Source organism: Pinus tabuliformis, chromosome 7 (genome assembly GCF_031772625.1).
Source record: "Pinus tabuliformis cultivar Carrire ecotype Pingquan chromosome 7, CPIR1, whole genome shotgun sequence".
NCBI lineage: Eukaryota > Viridiplantae > Streptophyta > Pinopsida > Pinales > Pinaceae > Pinus > Pinus tabuliformis.
Genome location: NC_142293.1, coordinates 339015130 through 339037696, shown reverse-complemented (window position 1 = coordinate 339037696; position 22567 = coordinate 339015130). Strand labels below are relative to the sequence as shown.

General features: G+C 38.7%; 2 protein-coding genes across 2 annotated transcripts; both read left to right on the top strand.

Annotated features, from left to right (window-relative positions):
- Positions 1-4167: 4167 nt before the first annotated feature.
- LOC149247333 (uncharacterized) lies at positions 4168-4860 on the top strand. The gene has a single exon (XM_089443929.1). It carries the CDS (start codon positions 4168-4170, stop codon positions 4858-4860), a length of 693 nt encoding a protein of 230 aa, XP_089300055.1.
- Positions 4861-9788: 4928 nt separating this feature from the next.
- On the top strand, positions 9789-10574 carry LOC149247332 (uncharacterized). The gene has a single exon (XM_089443924.1). It carries the CDS (start codon positions 9789-9791, stop codon positions 10572-10574), a length of 786 nt encoding a protein of 261 aa, XP_089300050.1.
- The last annotated feature ends 11993 nt before the right edge of the window (positions 10575-22567 follow it).

The following is a 22567-nucleotide window of genomic DNA, read 5'->3' as shown; positions in this document are numbered from 1 at the left end:
TCATTGTTCTCAGTGTTTTTGTAACTAGAAAGAAAAAGAAAACAATTGAGATTTATAATCATAGCTCTTACATATGCTTAATAATTAAAAAAAATGGTTATAGTACCCTTATTTGTTTTTCCACCTCCTAGGTTGCTTCATCTAGTCCAAATTTCTTCCGTTGCACCTCCTCCTACTCTATTACTCGATCCCAAGGCATGGTCTATCTCTAGTCCAATATGCAAATTGGGTCTAGTTGGAACTCTCCTTCGTGTTCCACTTGTATAAGAAACCAATCACCAATATGATTAATGTCATGTACATACTTCTTAAGAAAATAAATATGAAAAAAATAATGTGCTTTCAATGTGGGTAGTAAGGCCAATCTATAAGCCACTCACCCCACTCTTTCCTAAATCTAAAATGATCCATAAAATATGGGTTCCAACTTGGCACAAGACCCCACTTTTATTGATCTCTTCCTTAGCATAATGCAGAGATATACATTCTCTCCCACTTGGAATTATATGTGTATTTTTGATGATATACATAACTCTCTTTCCTATCTTGGGTTTCTTTCAAATTTTTCCTAATCTTGATTAATTCTTGCTCCATTTATTCCAACATGTCAAGTCAAAGAACCAATATGTTCACTGGGTTATCTGATTGTTGATGGTGCTAGATTCTGCCAATAGTAGAGGGCCTCCTTTGTATGAAGTTCCAATTAGACCTCACACCATTTGGGGTATGAGCCCCATCCTGAATATGGGCCCAACGACTGTTATAGTGATCTTAAGGATCTTCCTTGGTTGCAATAAGAAACATAAGATATCATACACATAGCTTTGGGGTCAGTAAGTGAGTAAGCCTTGTGTAACACCAATTGAAATGCATAAGAGGTACTTCCATGGAAGGAAAAGAAAGAGTGAGCCTCTAGAAGAAAAGAAATAGTATTACCCTAAAAGAGACACAAAGAGGAAAGGAAATAATCATTAGCTAACCTACAAAATATTTCACAAGATAACAATGACCATGAAAGCAAATAACAATGCACATTCAACAAGATATATACCAAAGCCAATGAAATACTAAGTTCATTTTTTTAGTATGTATGAACACAAACATATACCGTAAACATTAAAATAATAGTCTTACAAAATCCAGGATACATGCATGAAATTGTGATGGCTCTAAGAGCTTCTAAATATTAAGTGAAAGTTTCAATTACACAATTACAATGATGTAACAATAGCCCCAATCGTGGACCATGAAACTACCATCTGCTTCTCCAAAGAATCATCTTCTCTCCTATGCTAAAATAGAGAAGCCAATTATAACTCTCCAAAATTCCTTTTACATGAGGCATGAGGGCCTATTTATAAAAAATGGGGTGACCTTTCACCTCCCCATTGGACTCTTGACCTTCCCCATGACTCTTAAGCTACTAAGTGACTCATGGGCTCCCAAATGACTCTTGAGATCCCAAGTGACTCTTAAGCTCCCTAATAACTCTTCACATTCCATTAGGGCAATTTTGAGGTCTAGAATGGGCCTCCTAAGGAAATTATAAAATAATAGTGGAAATAATAAAATAAGATTAGATTACATCGTCAACTTTTAGAGGGAAAAAAAGAAAAAACTACTTTTTCAACTCATATTTTCGACTTATCTCCTTATGGGTTTACTCAAATTTTGAGCGGCAACACTCATTGGATGCATAATTTGATTCTGCATCCAAGGAGTACCCATGTTGCATACTTTCTATGGACCCTGCTACACGAAAAATGAGAAATACATGGAAAACATGATTTCAATCACGTGTTTTCATGTATTTCTCATTTTTTGTATAATTGGGTCCATTAAAAGTATGCAACATGGGTACTCCTTGGATGAGGAATTAAATTTTGCATCCAATGAGTACTCCCGCTTGAAATTTGAGTAAAACCTTAGGGAGATAAGTTGAAAATACAAGTTGAAAAAAGCAGTTTTATTATTTTATTATTTTTTAATCTTTTTATCTTTTTACTCCAAAAATAGTGAATTATCCCCCATCATTGACACTGTTATCACTGAAAATGCTGTAGTCAAAAATTTTTAGCCTGGCTTAAAGAGTGGGTGTTTTCGCAGCGCCTGAATTATTTTTAGTAGTTTCGCAGCGCTACCTGTTTGTGTGGTTTCGTAGCGTGCTACGAAATTGGGAATTGGTTCGAGTTTTCAGCGAAGGTCCAAATCCTAGCATGCCTATTGTATAGAGTTTTGTTTCCCTCCAGGAATGTTGATGAGAGCAGTGACAGTGTGTCCAAGGAGGCACCCTATGATGATGCAGCTATTGTGGGATTGGCATCAAGTACATTAAGGGAGTTATCTCTGAATTCTGGCTCATGGGTGATTTATCTCCTACAAAGAAAAATCCCTCCCCTGGTTACTCTGGTGACATTGAAGTGCAATCAGAAGATCAGTCAAAGCCAGTGGAGGGGATTGATGCAAATTTACATTTACTATCAAAAATTTCATCGAAGATTTTAATTGATACAACTGGAGATAGTGCGCCACTTAAGAAATGGTTAGACATATTTCTGGATGACACTAGTTCAAACTCTTAAAGTGTGGTAGCTGAGGAGGACACAATTCACACACAGGTTGATGCTATGCCAGACACTCCAAGGATGCAATGTGAATCTGCATGTCTTCCATCTGTGGAAAGTGAGTTCCCAAAATTTCCAGTTAATATAAGCTTTTCTCAGTACAGAGTTCCAAATGGACGTATGGATGCATATTTTGAAGAAGAAAAAAGGGACACCGAGAATTCTGTTTGGAACCGGTGTAAGAGGCTGAGATTTGCTTCTTCCCAGCCATCGAGTAGCCTATATGAAAGTTCATCTATGAATTCTATGAAACATGAACTTTTCAGCCAGAAAACGAGATATTAGAGGTCGAACTCTTCTGGTGTTGATTACATAATTATTGTGCATTGGTAACGTGGCATGAGGCCAGAACTTTTCTCAACAACCATAGCTCCTGTATTTGTTATCACAATGGTCCGAATGGTAGCGATGTAGAAGAAGAGTTTAGTAATTGAATTCTTGAAGGGCGAATGGTATCGTTTGAGAATTTGCGAGTGGTATTGTTTGAGAATTTGCGAGCCAAGCTTTTGCTAGAAAAGGGATTTATCTGTGATTTAAGTCACACCGTGCTACCTAAAAAATCGAGCAACTCCTCTTTCATGGCTTATGCGAAATGCATGGCAGTCGTTTCTTCAAGGCACACGGGCTTATAAAATGACTAATATAAATGAAAATGTCGTGAATGTTGTTAAGCACGCTGTTTCATTATTAATGTATGTATTAAAGACATGAAAGTGCTCTTATGAAGTGCAGCGGTTAATGACAAGTGTCAAGTAGTTTTATAAAGAATTTGATTGCCACAAGGCCGCCATGGTTAGTGACACTGGGATAGAGATGTGGCGCAAAGGCTGGAATGATATTGATTGATGTAGTTAAAAGGCGAGTGCGCATTGAATAAACACAGAAGGAAGGTTGAATTTGGAGGAGAAATAGAATGGTGCTTTTATAGTTTGCAAGGATTAGTTCAGGGTTTTCCAGAATCCGTCTTTTGGGCAAACACTGGTTAATATGATGAATGTCAGAAACTTGAAAAGATTTAGATGAGTTAAATTCAAATTCCATGCATTGCATTGTCTCGTCTTTTTCGGATCCATTTGAATTAGGGTGCTGTTTTTCCTGCTTTTTCTGGTGGTTGGTCTGGCTCCATGGGAACCTATAGTCTCTGCTGCCCCTCCAGGCATTATCAGAAGCCCGTTATCTGTCCTAATCAAGTGGATATGGGGTCCCCTTGCCCCGACCTCCAAAGCTGACCGGAATTTTCCTCAGTTCGAAAGCGGCTACATGGTAGAGACAGTTCTAGAAGGAAACAAACTTGGAATTGACCCATATACTATTGAGGTATCTCCAGATGGTGATTTGCTTGTTCTGGATTCTGCCAACAGCAACATTTTTCGATTAACTCCTCCGTTATCTCGTTATAGCACAGCGAGATTATTAGCAGGTTCATCACAAGGATACTCAGGGTATGTAGATGGAAGGCCTAGAGATGCTCGCTCGTTTCAATCATCCCAAGGGATTCACTGCAGATGACAGTGGCAATGTTTATGTTGCAGACACTATAAATATGGCTATCAGGAAGATTAGTGAAGCAGGGGTAACAACCATTGCAGGAGGCAGGTCCAATAGAGCTGGTCATGTTGATGGGCCTAGCGAAGGTGCCAAGTTTTCAAGTGATTTCGATGTAGTGTATGTTAGTAGTACATGTTCACTATTGGTTATTGAAAGGGGCAACCAGGCTATCCGTGAGATTCGACTCAACTATGATGATTGTGCATATAATAATGCCACGAGCTATTCCTCAGGTATTCTTATGGTTGCTGGTGCATTTTCAGTTGGCTATATTCTTGGCTTGTTTCAACAAGAAGAATCGGGAACCTCTATGTTTTCAAGATCTGCTAAGCAGAACAAGCCATCCAAGAAAAGTTTGCCTGCTTCTGCCAAGACAGACAGACCACCACTCATCCCTGTTGATGGACAAACTGAAAATGTCGATGCAGGTTGGATGTCCTTTGGGAGATTCATTCTGGACTTGTTTAAGTTTGCAGCAGAAATCATAGGTGGTACCTATGCTTACCTTAGGGGCTTCACTGGAAGAAAAATAGCTCAAAAGAAAGGAGATTTATGGCCACTACGTGATACCCTTAACATGCCAGATGATGATGTTGAGCCTCAGTCAATGCCCAGAAATCAGCAAAGGATATTATTGATACCAAAACTATTAATGGAAGGCATTGCAGATACTGTCAGTTACCGGTGAATTAGCAGCCATTGGAAAGATAGGAAAATTCATGAGTTGGTATTTTTATGGAGCTAATTCGAAGTTGGCTTGATAAACATTACCGACTCATGGAAGATGAAGTCTGTGAACTTTCTGTATGATTAAGGTTTCTAGATAAGGTTTTAAAAGATGGCTCCAGCTGTTCTGGTATTCCTTACCTCAAAGAATGTCATAACTAACAGAAAGAAAGCAGAAAAAATATCTTGAAGACAATAGAGATCGGTTTATCTAATCAGGTGGTCATTAGAAGACTATGTTTTTGTGATTACACAGCAGTTTCGTAGCGCGCTACGAAACTGCTGTAGCTGCATGTTACAGTTCACTTGGTCAATTAGGATTAACCAAGCGGCCAATCTTTTTTGAAATATTTTGCCATCACACAGGCATGTGGAATAATGACCAGCACATCATGGACGTGGAAACCTGATAATTAAAGGATAAAAGCACACTTCTTTGGATTCGAGTCTTTAAGGCACTTTATGACCGAGCTACTAGGGTATTGGTGGGGTTACCAGAATGTTCGGTTGGTACACCTGTTTGGTCCATGAAGTATCCAGATCATATGGCATATGGTTATTATATGTTGTCATTAAAGGTTTAAAGAGTTTGGAGCGTGGTATTTATATGATGAAGGAAAATGGGAGATAAAGACCGTGAAAACAGAGCATTCCTCTTGATCAATTAATAAGCATACACGTAACTAGAATCCAAAGCTAGTTCGTTCTGTGTACTTTCCTTCAAAGATACTTCAACCTAAACAGCCAAAGGACATGTGTCAAAAGCCAGAAAAGCATCATGCGACAAGGAGCAAAGATTTAGGATTTTGATTAAATGAAAACCATTTGTGATTTCAGTTTAGCCATTATGTAATTAATAGATTAGTTATGCAATAGATAGGGATAATGAATAGCCATCTTCGAGGCTCCCCTCATGCTGGAGGAGGAAGCTCGAGGTGATTGAGTTTGCTTGCCTATATATGGATCAGGTTTAGGATGTAGAAGGGGTTGGACATTTTATAAAAAAACAGAGTTGTTTTGGGCCATTGTAAAGCTTATGACAGTAATAGTAAAACAGTGTTGATTTCTTCTCAAGATTCTCGATGGATTATTGTGGTCAAATATAAGGATAGTGTTTTATGTTTATGTTCATTTACAGCCTTGTTGTAACACAATCACTCAGAATTCATAATCTTATGCTCTGACTTCCTGTGTGTTTAGCAAGCTGTGGTTTTGTGGTTTTGATGGAGTATGTTTGACACTTAATGCAAAGAACCTTGACTTCTATGAAATGATCATGTTTTTCTTGTTTACTTAGTGTATGAGACTCCATAGCCCAATGAGAACCAGTTTGATATGTTTCCAACCAGCTTTTGCTTTCATGACTGAGTAAAGAGTTAGCCATCTGTTGTAGTGAATGATTTTATCAAGAGTTTGTGAGAGAGCCCTCTCTGATCAAAGAGGCTAAGCTTTGATCTAAAGTTAGGTTGAAAGAGTTACATGAAATCTTGCTTGGTTGCAGCCCTCAGTAGTGATTTTGTGATAACATTTTGGTGCGTCTGCCGGGAGCTTAAGATTGAATTTCTGAAGGTAGCAGGAGTTCAAATGATTTTCAAGGCTGCAAAACTACCTTGGCGACTCCATTGTTGAAGAATTCAAGGTTTATATATTCATGGTGATTCCACTGGAGTTATGAAAGACCCAGAAGCTGCCCTTCTTTGTTCAAGGTATGCATGCATAGATTTCTCAGGAATTCATGGTTTCCCAAATCATTTTCCCAAGGATGCATACTTTCTAAGGAATGGTCCAAAATTTAACGGTGAAGATTTAAGTTTAACCTTGAATCATATATCAGATTTTTGTGAATTTACACAGCTTCTTAGAGTTAAACATGAGGATGTTTGCATTATGTTATTCTATGATTCACTTCAAGGGAAGTGCAAACAGTGGGTTGAATGCTTGCCTGCGGATTCCATTAAGTCATTTCAAGACCTTTGGCTCATGTTTTTGGAGGAATGGACAGATAGGACAGAGGTGGTGGCAGAATCTCCCTCAGTTGAAGGTTTCAAACAATGGAATAATGATCATAGTACAGAAGAAACAAATGAATCTTTTTCTTTGTCCTTATCTTCATATCTGAAATCCTTTGATTGCAAGTCAGAGGATAAGATGAAATTTTTTGATGAAATTGCCAAAGATATTGAGAAAGAAATTGAAGGTTTAGAAGGACAAATTCAGGCATACAGTTTTCCTGATCATGATTATTATTCTCAGAAATTTTTTATGGCTGAACACAAGGAGACTATGCTGGTTCCTTACTCTTTCACGATGGAGGAACTGAACACTGTGATTGAAGATCAGTTTGCACAGCTGGAAAATTTCAAGGAAGGACAAGCTGATCATGTGTTCTGGGATCCTATAGCTGATTACATGGAAGAGTTTTACTCTCCAGTGTTTCAGTTTTCCTATGAAGATCAGAGACTATTTCAGTGGCAGCGCTCTTTACAATATCACATTGGCTCTGAAATCCGATACAGTCAGAGAAGATTTCAGTGGCAGCGGTCATTACACTGTCATATTGGATCTGAACTCCGGGACAGTCAAAGAAATCAAATGTCAGATAAAACAAATGATTGGCTGCATTGGAAATTTCACATTGATTGAGCTGAAGAAGTTGAAATGGTTAGGGTAGGTAGGTAGAGGTAAATGCAAATAAGCTCAAGGTTAACTGAGCACTTTTCTTTTTCAGTAGATATGGTTTTCTTTCTCCTACAGTCATGCTTGTCAAGCAAATTTTAGTTTGTCAAAAATGGATAAGGCACTGGAGCTGCATGTTCTTAGTGTACCACAAGGGCACACTATCCCAAGTGGAGCCACTGTTATCACTGAAAATGCTGTAGTCAAAAATTTTTAGCCTGGCTTAAAGAGTGGGTGTTTTCGCAGCGCCTGAATTATTTTTAGCAGTTTCGCAGCGCTACCTGTTTGCGTGGTTTCGTAGCGTGCTACGAAATTGGGAATTGGTTCGAGTTTTCAGCGAAGGTCCAAATCCTAGCATGCCTATTGTATAGAGTTTTGTTTCCCTCCAGGAATGTTGATGAGAGCAGTGACAGTGTGTCCAAGGAGGCACCCTATGATGATGCAGCTATTGTGGGATTGGCATCAAGTACATTAAGGGAGTTATCTCTGAATTCTGGCTCATGGGTGATTTATCTCCTACAAAGAAAAATCCCTCCCCTGGTTACTCTGGTGACATTGAAGTGCAATCAGAAGATCAGTCAAAGCCAGTGGAGGGGATTGATGCAAATTTACATTTACTATCAAAAATTTCATCGAAGATTTTAATTGATACAACTGGAGATAGTGCGCCACTTAAGAAATGGTTAGACATATTTCTGGATGACACTAGTTCAAACTCTTAAAGTGTGGTAGCTGAGGAGGACACAATTCACACACAGTTTGATGCTATGCCAGACACTCCAAGGATGCAATGTGAATCTGCATGTCTTCCATCTGTGGAAAGTGAGTTCCCAAAATTTCCAGTTAATATAAGCTTTTCTCAGTACAGAGTTCCAAATGGACGTATGGATGCATATTTTGAAGAAGAAAAAAGGGACACCGAGAATTCTGTTTGGAACCGGTGTAAGAGGCTGAGATTTGCTTCTTCCCAGCCATCGAGTAGCCTATATGAAAGTTCATCTATGAATTCTATGAAACATGAACTTTTCAGCCAGAAAACGAGATATTAGAGGTCGAACTCTTCTGGTGTTGATTACATAATTATTGTGCATTGGTAACGTGGCATGAGGCCAGAACTTTTCTCAACAACCATAGCTCATGTATTTGTTATCACAATGGTCCGAATGGTAGCGATGTAGAAGAAGAGTTTAGTAATTGAATTCTTGAAGGGCGAATGGTATCGTTTGAGAATTTGCGAGTGGTATTGTTTGAGAATTTGCGAGCCAAGCTTTTGCTAGAAAAGGGATTTATCTGTGATTTAAGTCACACCGTGCTACCTAAAAAATCGAGCAACTCCTCTTTCATGGCTTATGCGAAATGCATGGCAGTCGTTTCTTCAAGGCACACGGGCTTATAAAATGACTAATATAAATGAAAATGTCGTGAATGTTGTTAAGCACGCTGTTTCATTATTAATGTATGCATTAAAGACATGAAAGTGCTCTTATGAAGTGCAGCGATTAATGACAAGTGTCAAGATGTTTTATAAAGAATTTGATTGCCACAAGGCTGCCATGGTTAGTGACACTGGGATAGAGATGTGGTGCAAAGGCTGGAATGATATTGATTGATGTAGTTAAAAGGCGAGTGCGCATTGAATAAACACAGAAGGAAGGTTGAATTTGGAGGAGAAATAGAATGGTGCTTTTATAGTTTGCAAGGATTAGTTCAGGGTTTTCCAGAATCCGTCTTTCGGGCAAACACTGGTTAATATGATGAATGTCAGAAACTTGAAAAGATTTAGATGAGTTAAATTCAAATTCCATGCATTGCATTGTCTCGTCTTTTTCGGATCCATTTCAATTAGGGTGCTGTTTTTCCTGCTTGTTCTGGTGGTTGGTCTGGCTCCATGGGAACCTATAGTCTCTGCTGCCCCTCCAGGCATTATCAGAAGCCCGTTATCTGTCCTAATCAAGTGGATATGGGGTCCCCTTGCCCCGACCTCCAAAGCTGACCGGAATTTTCCTCAGTTCGAAAGCGGCTACATGGTAGAGACAGTTCTAGAAGGAAACAAGCTTGGAATTGACCCATATACTATTGAGGTATCTCCAGATGGTGATTTGCTTGTTCTGGATTCTACCAACAGCAACATTTTTTGATTAACTCCTCCGTTATCTCGTTATAGCACAGCGAGATTATTAGCAGGTTCATCACAAGGATACTCAGGGTATGTAGATGGAAGGCCTAGAGATGCTCGCTCGTTTCAATCATCCCAAGGGATTCACTGCAGATGACAGTGGCAATGTTTATGTTGCAGACACTATAAATATGGCTATCATGAAGATTAGTGAAGCAGGGGTAACAACCATTGCAGGAGGCAGGTCCAATAGAGCTGGTCATGTTGATGGGCCTAGCGACGGCGCCAAGTTTTCAAGTGATTTCGATGTAGTGTATGTTAGTAGTACATGTTCACTATTGGTTATTGACAGGGGCAACCAGGCTATCCGTGAGATTCGACTCAACTATGATGATTGTGCATATAATAATGCCACGAGCTATTCCTCAGGTATTCTTATGGTTGCTGGTGCATTTTCAGTTGGCTATATTCTTGGCTTGTTTCAACAAGAAGAATCGGGAACCTCTATGTTTTCAAGATCTGCTAAGCAGAACAAGCCATCCAAGAAAAGTTTGCCTGCTTCTGCCAAGACAAACAGACCACCACTCATCCCTGTTGATGGACAAACTGAAAATGTCGATGCAGGTTGGATGTCCTTTGGGAGATTCATTCTGGACCTGTTTAAGTTTGCAGCAGAAATCATAGGTGGTACCTATGCTTACCTTAGGGGCTTCACTGGAAGAAAAATAGCTCAAAATAAAGGAGATTTATGGCCACTACGTGATACCCTTAACATGCCAGATGATGATGTTGAGCCTCAGTCAATGCCCAGAAATCAGCAAAGGATATTATTGATACCAAAACTATTAATGGAAGGCATTGCAGATACTGTCAGTTACCGGTGAATTAGCAGCCATTGGAAAGATAGGAAAATTCATGAGTTGGTATTTTTATGGAGCTAATTCGAAGTTGGCTTGATAAACATTACCGACTCATGGAAGATGAAGTCTGTGAACTTTCTGTATGATTAAGGTTTCTAGATAAGGTTTTAAAAGATGGCTCCAGCTGTTCTGGTATTCCTTACCTCAAAGAATGTCATAACTAATAGAAAGAAAGCAGAAAAAATATCTTGAAGACAACAGAGATCGGTTTATCTAATCAGGTGGTCATTAGAAGACTATGTTTTTGTGATTACACAGCAGTTTCGTAGCGCGCTACGAAACTGCTGTAGCTGCATGTTACAGTTCACTTGGTCAATTAGGATTAACCAAGCGGCCAATCTTTTTTGAAATATTTTGCCATCACACAGGCATGTGGAATAATGACCAGCACATCATGGACGTGGAAACCTGATAATTAAAGGATAAAAGCACACTTCTTTGGATTCGAGTCTTTAAGGCACTTTATGACCGAGCTACTAGGGTATTGGTGGGGTTACCAGAATGTTCGGTTGGTACACCTGTTTGGTCCATGAAGTATCCAGATCATATGGCATATGGTTATTATATGTTGTCATTAAAGGTTTAAAGAGTTTGGAGCGTGGTATTTATATGATGAAGGAAAATGGGAGACAAAGACCGTGAAAACAGAGCATTCCTCTTGATCAATTAATAAGCATACACGTAACTAGAATCCAAAGCTAGTTCGTTCTGTGTACTTTCCTTCAAAGATACTTCAACCTAAACAGCCAAAGGACATGTGTCAAAAGCCAGAAAAGCATCATGCGACAAGGAGCAAAGATTTAGGATTTTGATTAAATGAAAACCATTTGTGATTTCAGTTTAGCCATTATGTAATTAATAGATTAGTTATGCAATAGATAGGGATAATGAATAGCCATCTTCGAGGCTCCCCTCATGCTGGAGGAGGAAGCTCGAGGTGATTGAGTTTGCTTGCCTATATATGGATCAGGTTTAGGATGTAGAAGGGGTTGGACATTTTATAAAAAAACAGAGTTGTTTTGGGCCATTGTAAAGCTTATGACAGTAATAGTAAAACAGTGTTGATTTCTTCTCAAGATTCTCGATGGATTATTGTGGTCAAATATAAGGATAGTGTTTTATGTTTATGTTCATTTGCAGCCTTGTTGTAACACAATCACTCAGAATTCATAATCTTATGCTCTGACTTCCTGTGTGTTTAGCAAGCTGTGGTTTTGTGGTTTTGATGGAGTATGTTTGACACTTAATGCAAAGAGCCTTGACTTCTATGAAATGATCATGTTTTTCTTGTTTACTTAGTGTATGAGACTCCATAGCCCAATGAGAACCAGTTTGATATGTTTCCAACTAGCTTTTGCTTTCATGACTGAGTAAAGAGTTAGCCATCTGTTGTAGTGAATGATTTTATCAAGAGTTTGTGAGAGAGCCCTCTCTGATCAAAGAGGCTAAGCTTTGATCTAAAGTTAGGTTGAAAGAGTTACATGAAATCTTGCTTGGTTGCAGCCCTCAGTAGTGATTTTGTGATAACAGACACCATCATATTTAATCTTATTGGTTCTTATAAAGTTTATTTTGATTGTACATTTTTCTTAGGAGGCCCATTTTAGACCTCAAAATTTCTCTAATTCCCTATGTGACTCTTAGACTTACACACTCACAATTTAAATTTTATTATTATTCTCAAATACAAAATTACATTGGACAAAATTTGGCTCTAGGCATAAGACAAAATGAATACATCATGTTCAAACTCGAAGAAACTACAACTCGATGACTGTAACATGTAGCTTCATTCTAACATATTGGTGCCAATATTTATATCTAGCTACTATATTCCCAACCTTTGGCAAAAGATATAGATTATATTTAATATTTCCCTCTAATGCATCGAGGTATATAGTCTTGGAACCTGTTTGTATGTTGTTCTATAATAAGAATAACTTCATGTGTAACTTTGCAGGCCCAACTACATATTGCATAACAAATTATTTTGTTACCTATAAATCATCCTAAGTGGTCACCTGTCTAATGTTGCTCAAGAACTCTATTATCTCTTTCTTAATAGCATTCATGCACTTCACTTGCATAAATGTACCAACAAAAGGTATCTTTTGCATCCTCACCAAGGCATCCAATCCATGATATAATATGGTGGTGGTTACATAATTGTTTAGTTTATCATCGACTTGTATAACCTTTATGATCTCTATCCTATCCATATCAGCATTCTGCCTTCCTTTCCTAACCAACACTACAAGTGCATTCCCATATCTAGTGCCCCATTCCTAGATCGCATCTATGGTTGTGTAAGTTGTCTTCAAAACTTTCACCTTCTCTTGTGGTCCTTTCTACACTGCAGATAAGGGCACCACTTCCCTATGAAGAGTGATCATTTCCTCATACACTTGTCTCATTATGTCTCCCAGCACCTGAAGCTCTTCAAATATAGCTACTTGTAAGTCTCTTTTGTTAGAATTAATGGAAGACAACCTTTGATTCTTAGCAAGGATATGATCAATATGTTGCCTTGCAGAAGCAAATTCCTTTGCTAATTGTTCATTTTCTTTCATCAAGAAGTTAGTATTCTCCTTAGAGGGGTATTCAAAGGATGAATTAGTTGTAGTGGTTGGTCTTGGATTCTTCTTGGTATTCAGCACAGTCGCCCTTTCCCTATGAATGGAAATGGAGTGATCAGGATCATTCAGGAAATACCTTCAGCTTTGATGTATTATTCTACTCTTCAGTTGATCGAAGGTGAAGTTAGAAATATTTGTGACCTTATCATGAGGTGCAGGAAATATTCTCATCTCACTGAACGGGATGTGGCCACCAATAAGAAGAGGCAGGGGTTGATAGCTTGCTTGCTTTGTTATTGCCACAATATCTACTTCTTGGTCATCCTCCTCTTGTTCTTCATCTGTATTCTAAGCCTGCAACTATTCCTCCAAATCTTTGGCAAATTCTTCCTCCTATTTCCTCCTACTTTCTTCTTCTTCCAATAGATTTTGTTGGTCTTCTTCTTCCATTTTCTTCTACAATGCCTCATCTTGTTGTTTATTCCTATATTACTCTTCTTCTCTCTTTTTCAGCTCTTCATTTCTTTTATGCTTGTCTTCTCTCTTATTCTTTTCTTGTTCTTCATTTTTCTTATATTCCTCCTATTGTTTGCACTCTTCTTATCATGTTTGCTCCTCTTCTCCCTATTCTATGCTTCTTCTAATTCCTTTATTTTCCTCTCCCCTTCAATTTTTCCTTTGGTGTTTGGATCTGATTTAAATTTTCTGCTCCTATCTACTTTAGGATAATGTATGATATTCCTCTTTGGTTTGACAACACTAACTAGAGTAAGCAATCCCTTTCTAGTTCCCTTATTGAACAATATATAGTACATGAGATTTATTAGAAGAGCCTACCTCATCACCTAGCCATTGTGCCCTAGAATAATTATACCAATTCTTCATATTTTCCTCATCTCCCAAAGTGTTGGAAATGTAAGGCCAGGAAAAAGGTAGCTTAGCACAATGTTATTTTCACACACCTTTGGGGTCATATCGATGAAAACTCATTTCCCCAAACCTGAGGTAGGTAAGTTCTTCAACTTCTTCTTCCACTACCTTTAGAATATTATGCTCATATTACCCTACTTGTAAGGGAAAGAGAGGCGAAGGTGTCTTCTTCTTCTTCTTCTTCTGCAACAACTAAGACAATCCTACACAAAGTTGACATCCAATATATTGGATGACCACCTTTTCAATCACATAGATTGGTATAAGATGTGGAGATCTTTGGGAACCGAAAAATATGATGTTTGTTCCTTGAGGAGAAGTGAAAAAATATAATACTTTGTTCTTTAGCCTCATTATTCATGTAAAGCACCTTAACCTCAAAGAGCATATGATATAGTATGGAAAATAAGTGCTCAACCACTTTGTCATATACTCCTCTGTAACTCACTTCTGATAATAGCTTACAATAGATGTTGATAGGGAGATGTTGCAGAGTCCATTTCCACTCTAGACCCGAGAACTCATTTCGAGCATAAATTTCATCAATTAAGTAGGGTTACATATAGAATTGAGGCTTCTCACCTTGTGATGCTTTCTTTATCTTTGACTCATTAATCTACAGTTGTTGTTAAAGTATATTTGACCAGTTAAAGATCTTCCTTTCTAAAGCAACTGGGTAAAGCATATAGCTCCATCCTTCCTCATAGATCTCAATGCTTTCTTGCCCATAAAATTTGTAGCACATAGCCATGGGGTACTTGTAAAATTTCTTTAGGACTTGTTCTTGTAGATTACGTTTTCCTTCTAGAAAAACTTTGTTGGCTCTTGCCTCCATGACTTTATCACAACCTTTGTATTCAAATGAGATGAAACTGCTTAATACTTTGAATTTAGATGCTCTTCAGGCTTCAGTAGTTTGTAGTATGGATGAAGGTAATGTGGCTAATATGAGGCAATACCTTTCCCACTTGTGATGTCTAAAATCACTTCTTGGAATCTATACCGTACAGTACCCATCTTATTGATTTAGCGCATGATACCATCGAATATCTACAAGAAACCTTGTGGAATCTAGTTTTCTTGATGCTAATGCAATTTTCCATTTCTTCTACATTGTCTGGGAAATATTTCTTATTGAAAACCTGTTATGTTCTTGACTTGCGAGAAGATGCAAAAATACCAAATCTATGAATAAATACAACCCCGAACACAGAACAATATGAGAAAAATAGCAAGCATTTTATTATTTAGAGATGAAAGCAATGTTCAGTTGCCTCTTTAAGGGGGCAACCTCCAGCAGAGCAGAGCTCAATTAAAAAATAATACACAACACTCCTCAATGGGGATTATCTATCCTTTATATAGGATTCATACATGCAATACCATGGGTCAGTGCCATGGTTCTCTTAATACCATATATCTAATACCATGGCCCATTTGCAACTAACTGTGGTCCCTTTCTTAAATGAGGGTCAACCACTTACAATTATTAATACAGGATTTATTGACTCTTTAACTAACTATAACTATGAATCGACTCTATGACATAAATAAAGGGGTTAGGGTTGGACCCTAACATGCCTTCCCCTATAAAAAGCAGCCTTGTCCTCAAGGCTAAAGCTGTGGAAATTGTTGAAGAATAGTGGCTAGTTCCTAGGTCGCATCTTCTGGAGAGGTGTCTTTCCACTTGACGAGGAATTCCTTGATTATGTGGTAGCACAGATGTCATTCTCGCGTGTCAAGGACCTATTCAGGTCGGAGCCAGAGTGAACCTTCTTCATCCAATTCAGGTAGACTAGTTTGAATGCTGCAATTGTTCCCCACCACTTTCTTGAGGCATGATACATGGAAGACGGGATGTATTTTTGAAGTTGGTGGCAAGGATAGCTTGTCAGCTACTTCTCCAATGCGTTGAAGTATTTGATAAGGTCCATAGAATTTTGGAGCTAATTTCTGACATCCCTTGTCTTGAGTGATGTTTGCTTGTATGGTTGAAACCTCAGGAATACCTGATCCCCTTCTTGAAATGTGTTTTTTGAACAATGTTGGTCTACCTATTGCTTCATGTGATCCTGAGCTTGGTGCATGGATCTGTAGGATTTGATCCACTTCTTGCACCTTAGGGGATCCAGGGAGATAAGAAGTAGGTGAAGGTGGGAGTTGACCATACGCTGCTTCATATGGAGTCATCTTGGTGGCTACATGATAGTTAGTATTAAACCACCATTCAGCTAGAGGTAACCACTTTAGCCGTTGATGTTTCTTTTATGAAGTGAAGCACCTTAGGTTCTCCAAACATTTGTTGATTGCTTCAGTTTGACCATCATTTTAGGGATGATAGGAAGTACTTAGTTGGAGTTGGGTGCCTTGTAGCTTGAAAATTTATTGCCAAAAGTTATTGGTGAAGGTCAGGTCACGATTAGACACAATGGAGGTGGCCATGCCATGCAGTTTGAATATTTGGTCCATGAAAGCTTGAGCCACCAAAGTGGGGGTAAATGGCTGGGGTAGGGCATAAAAATAAACATATTTTGAAAGTTTGTCCACAACCACCATGATGACTGACTTGTTTCCTGACTTTGGAAGACCAGTAATGAAATCCGTAGAAACATCCGTCTAGATTGAGACAGGGATGGGCTAGTTGTAAGGTGCCTAGGGACTTGACTGTTTCTCCTTTGTGGCGTTGACACACATCACATTCAGCTACAAAAATAAGAATGTTAGTTTTGATGCCTATCCAAAAGAAAGAACGATGAGTGTGAGAATAAGTCTTCTAAAAGCCTGCATGGCCTGCAGTGAGAGATGAGTGCAACTCTACCAAAATGCGCATTTTGAGGGTGGATGTCGGCAATATCACTATTCTATCCTTGTAGCTGAGAATCTCATCCTTCCAAGAGTAAACCGTTGTGGAATTAGGATCTTCTCTCAAGTTATTAATGAGTTGGGAGAGAGAGGGATGTGAAAACAATTCCTTGCGAGCTTCTTCAATCCAATTTGGTATGGGGAGAGAAATTGATAGCAGGGTGCTTTCATCCTCAAATTGGCATGATAAAGCATCTGTTACTACATTTTCATGCCCTTTCTTATAAATTATCTCATAATCATATCCCAACATTTTGGTCATCCATTTATTTTGCTGGGGCGAGGATAGACATTCCTCCAAAAAATATTTGAGTCTTTGATGGTCTGTGGGGATTTGGAAACGTTGCCCCAATAAGTATGGTCGCCAAGTATATACTGCATGTAAGATGGCCATCATCTCCTTCTCATAGGTAGATTGTCCCAGATGTTTTCCACTTAGTTTTTGGCCGGTGAAAGCCAAGAGTCGACCTTCCAGCATTAAGACAACACCAATACTAGTACCTAAAGCATCACATTCAATCAAAAAATATTTGGTGAAGTTGGGTAGTGCCAATACGGGAGTGGAACACATGGCTTGTTTGAGAGCCATAAATGCTTGTTGTGCTTCATTAGTCCAAAGGAATGAATTTTTCTTGAGAAGGTTAGTGAGGGGTCTAGGAATGCGACCATAATTGCAGAAAAATTTGCGATAGTAGCCTGTGAGACCCAAGAATCCCCTCAAACTGTTCAAGGTCTTTGGTTGGGGCCAATCCTGCATTGCCTGGATCTTTTTGGGATCCACCTGGACACCTTCATGACCCATAATGTGGCCCAAATACTTGAATTATTCCATGCCAAAAGAGCACTTGCACAATTTGACAAATAATTTATGCTTCTGGAGCAATTGCAAGAGCAGGTCTACATGCTGAAGATGTTTTTCCCAAGTGAGGTTGTAGATGAGAATGTCATCAAGGAAAATGAGGACAAATTTTCTAAGATATGGTTTGAGCAGGTTATTCATGAGGCTTTGAAAAGTGGATGGGGCATTATAGAGACCAAATGGCATGACCAAGAATTCATAATGGCCTTCATCAGTTTGGAAAGAATTCTTGGGAATGTCTACTTCTTTCTTGCATATTTGATGATAGCTCAAGCGAAGATCTAGCTCAGTAAAGAATTAAGCACCATGTAGTTCATCTAGCAAATCATCAACAACTGGGATAGGGAATATGTCTTTGACTGTGAGTTTGTTGAGGGCCCTGAAGTCTGGAAACATGTGCCATTCCCCATCTTTATTGAGCACCATGACCACTGGTGATGAATAAGGACTGATGCTAGGACAAATTACACCGGCTTCCAGGAGTTCCTTAATGATTTTTCAATTTCATTCTTTTGGGTGAAAGGATATCTATATGGGCACACATTTGGCTGTCGTGCCCCTGGGACCAAAGTGATGTTATGATCATGTTCCCCTCTAGAGGGTGTAAGCTCTTTAGTTTTGTCAAAGATCTGTTGGTGGCAGTTTAAGACCTGTTGCATCTCAAGATGAATCTGAAGAGTAGTAGGTTCGGTGGCATGGATGGCATTAAATTAGGTGATAACTCCATGATGGCCCTTTTTCAACAACTTTTCCATTCGATGTGAGCTGATGATAGAAGGAGCACCTGCTTGGAGTCCACGAAGGGTATGCATGTGGTCATTCTGATTAAAACTCATATATAACTCCTAGAATTCCATTGTGATTGGGCTTAGTGTACGAAGCCATTCAGCACCCAAGACAATGTCACAACCACCCATGTTGATTGCAAACATGTGTGTCTTTAGGTGGTAATCTCCCATTTGAAGTTTGATATTTTCGCAGAGGTCTTCACATTTCATTGTCCCCCAATCAACAATCTGGACCTGGAAATTAGAGACTTCCTTGACAAAACAATGAACAACTTTGGCGACTCTCTGATGGATAAAGTTATGAGTTTTGCCACTATCAATCAATACTACTACAGGGCGATGTTTAATAAAACCTCTGATTTTGAGAGTTTGGGGTGCAAAAATTCCTGTCAAAGCATGTAGCGATATAATTGGTTCTTTTGGCATAGCTGGGAGCTCATTGTCCTACTAGGTGTCCTCAGCTTCCTCCTCTGGTACCTCAAGGGGTGGGGCTCCCTCAGATGAGTTGTGATCAATAACATCAATTTGAAAGAATTTGGTTTCCTTGTATTTATGCCCCAGGGAGTATTTGTCATCACAGTAGTAGCACAATCCTTGTTTTCTTATTTCAGCTATTTCCACTGGTGACACCTTTTGAACCTTAAGTGTTTGGGTAGTTTTTATATCTCCAAATCTCACCCTTGATATTTGTGATGCTGCACTTATGGCCTAGGGAAACCCCTCCTTCCAGACTTGGTCCAAATACTTAAAAAACAGTGTTTTACTCCCTATACGTGACATTTCCCTGAGCTAAACACGTGTGTACGTGGGTCAGTGTATACCCAACCAAAATATATGTCTTGAAACACTTAAAAAAATTAAATCTCCTTAATTTCGGGCAGAGATCACAGGTTTTACCTGTTGATTACCTATTAGTGCCCGTGGCCCAACTGTTCCCAACGAATTCCCAACTAAAAAACTACTTTGGGAGAAGTATAAAAGGGCTTCAATGGGAAGGCCTAAGGGAGGAGAGAATAGAGAGAAAATTACTCTGATGAGATTATCTTGATCAGGTCTGAAGATCCTTGTGCTTCTAGCACTCCCCACATTACAGGAAACCCTTGTTTCCTTGAGTTATGATGTTATTTTACTAGTTGAGATATCTTTGTATGAGTCATGGAAGGAGCCTTTTGAAGACTTGGATTGGACAGATCTGGAGGACAATTTTGATTGGAGCCAACGAGAGGAAGATTTAGGTGATAACATTCCTTGCTTTGTTTTAGTTATCTGCAATAAAGAAACATTTGTCTTATTCTCGAAATTAATCTTCTTCATGCATATGATGTTAATGTTATGGTTTACATATGAATAATTGTTTCAATTGTATAACTAACTACCTTTCAATATGTTATGAAGTTGATTTCTATATGATACTTGGTCCATATATTGCTATGCTTCTTTGAATTGGTTGTTTTGCAGGTTCAAGGATCAAAAGGAACTCCAAGAGGGTTTAGACCCTAGCTGGATCTACCTGAACGAAGGACCACCAGGTGCACCTCCCTTTGCATAGTTTGCTTATTTAAGTATCATGGCTATGTGAAATGCTTGTTTTTTACTGTAGATAACCCCCTCTCTGCTAGGGTGTTGACCCAAAACCCTAGGAGACTTTGTCCCTCAACAGAATTGGTGACTCCGCTAGGGACAACAGTATTGTTGTTCCTAGTTTGGGTTATTTTAAGCCAATCAGGGCTCAACCAATGGTGTTCTTTCTATAATTGGTTTGTCTGTTCCTGTAGGAACTCAGACTTTAAGTCTAATCAGTTTCTTCAGACCTTCTTTTTCCTTTTTCTTGTGAACTATTATATACATAGTTTTGTCAGGCTGCAGTAGCATATGTATGCAAGTTTCCCCATATGAACCCCCGTATACGCAGGTTTCTTTGGGATGAATCGCATATACACGCAATTGTATATTGACACAGTCACGTATACCTAATTTTCCAAGATTTTGTCGACACTTTCTGTTTTTGAAGATTTCTTTGTTGGTCTGAGGGTTTCCTGAGCAGTCAATATTTGTTGTCAGTCTTTGGTTTTGCAGCAAGTTTCCGGTTTCGAATTATCTCTTATTGTGGAATGTTTTGGTATTTTTTTGTTTTGTCCCAAGTGTCATCATTTGTGTTTGAGCACACGAGATTTCTTTCTGGGAATATTGGTTGTTCTGGTCTTCCAGAGCAGAAATATTGGTTTCAATCTTTGTGACAAAATTTATCTTTGTGATCTTCTTGCTTTGTGTCAAAACTGCATCTTGTGGCCATTTGCTTTTCTCGCTTTTTGAAAGTTGTTGAGTGACGATTTTGAAAGTTGTCTTTCTTGGTCTTTTGATCATTGTCACCAAGCTCTTTTTGCTACTTTTTGGTCGTTAAGAGCATCTTGAAACACCTATTTTGTTGAGTTTTCACCCATTTTGAGTTGATAACTTGCAAAGTGTTTTTGTTGCCTATTTTTCGATCTCAAAGTTTTCAATAGTATTTGGAGCACTTTTGAAAAGTTGTTTTTTGTTTTTTCTTTTGAAGAAAACTTCTTGAAAACTTGGTTTTTGCTTTCTTTTGCCTTGTTTTGATTTGGTTTCTTTTTGCGAGTGAAAGTGTATTTTGTTTGTCTTGAGATTTTCTTTTAGTGCTTGGACGAAAATGAGCATTAACAGCTTATATTCTATCTAAACATCTTAAGTGGCTAATTAGAAGCAATAAACAAGTTACTTTCATTCTTTGCTTTAGAGTAGTCTTAAGTTTTTTGCATCAGCATATACTCATTGCATTAGGATAGTTTGTGCATCTTTTAGGGCATCCATAGTTTTTGTTAGTTTTTGTGAGTGTGAAGCTTGTTAAAAGAAAAGAAAAGAGAAATTTATTTCTTTCTTAGAAGTTCCTTAGAACTTGGTAGAAATTTCTTTCATCAAAGAACAAAACAATTACATTTGCATATAGTTTGGTTTTTATTAATTTCTTTTGCATTAGAAAACACCACAAGTTTCATTCTCGTTTATCCCTTGACTTAAGAACAACCCATTTAAAAACAAGCGCTAACCAAAATATACTATAACTTTTTTATATTGTTAATCTAGACACACCAACAAGTTTTAGGATATTTAGGGCCTTGGATTAGGCAAGTGGAGAGAAAACTCTCCAAGGCCACTTTAAAAGTTCAAACATAGAAGTCTAAATAGCAAGTGCAAATCCAATAGCATTAGGGATAACAGGAAAGCTCCGGATCTCGGAGTTAAACATGAGGGTTTTTGAAGATAAGGAAGAGAGATACCACCTCTCCTCCTTGTCGGATCTTACCTAAAGACTATTCCACCTGGCTTCTGACACGAGTTGGTAACCTTAGTTGCTTCTCTTAGGGATCTACAAAGGTGGGTGTGGAGGGGAATCCCGTGGCACCTGAGGTCGACATTGTATCACTCTCAGTAGTACTTCTGGAGGGCACCCTTGCAAAGCTTGGGGGCTTGCACCGGCACAGGTTGTTGTTTGGAGGTCAGCGTAACTTCCTTTGATACCTTCGCTGGTAGGCCTGGGCCGTCATTATCCCAGACTATCTTCGGAAGGCCCCTACTTTACTTTCTTGTATTTTGGTGCTGGTCCTCATCACCCAGAGTGGAAATACTTAAAAGTTGTTTGACTGGTTGATATCTTTTAGGGACTTTTTTTTTAGTGTGTGCTCTATCCTCTTAGTTGGCCTAGCTTTCATTTTTCTTGAGTCTTTAATTAAATCTTAATAAAAAATTCAAAGTGGTTGACCGATTGCCTAGACGGTCTCAAAGACTTCGTGGTCTTTCACCACCAAGTTTAGAGACTTCTTCTAGAAGGTGCAGAGGTAATACTGCTAGTGGTTTTCACCCAGTGGCAGCCGACGCACCAGGGATTGATCCTCTACTTGGGGGCATTCATGTAAAAGATAGGCC

Excerpts from the sequence above, each read along its gene's own strand:
- LOC149247333 (XM_089443929.1), top strand. The coding sequence starts at position 4,168 with ATGGCTATCAGGAAGATTAGTGAAGCAGGGGTAACAACCATTGCAGGA.
- LOC149247332 (XM_089443924.1), top strand. The coding sequence starts at position 9,789 with ATGGAAGGCCTAGAGATGCTCGCTCGTTTCAATCATCCCAAGGGATTC.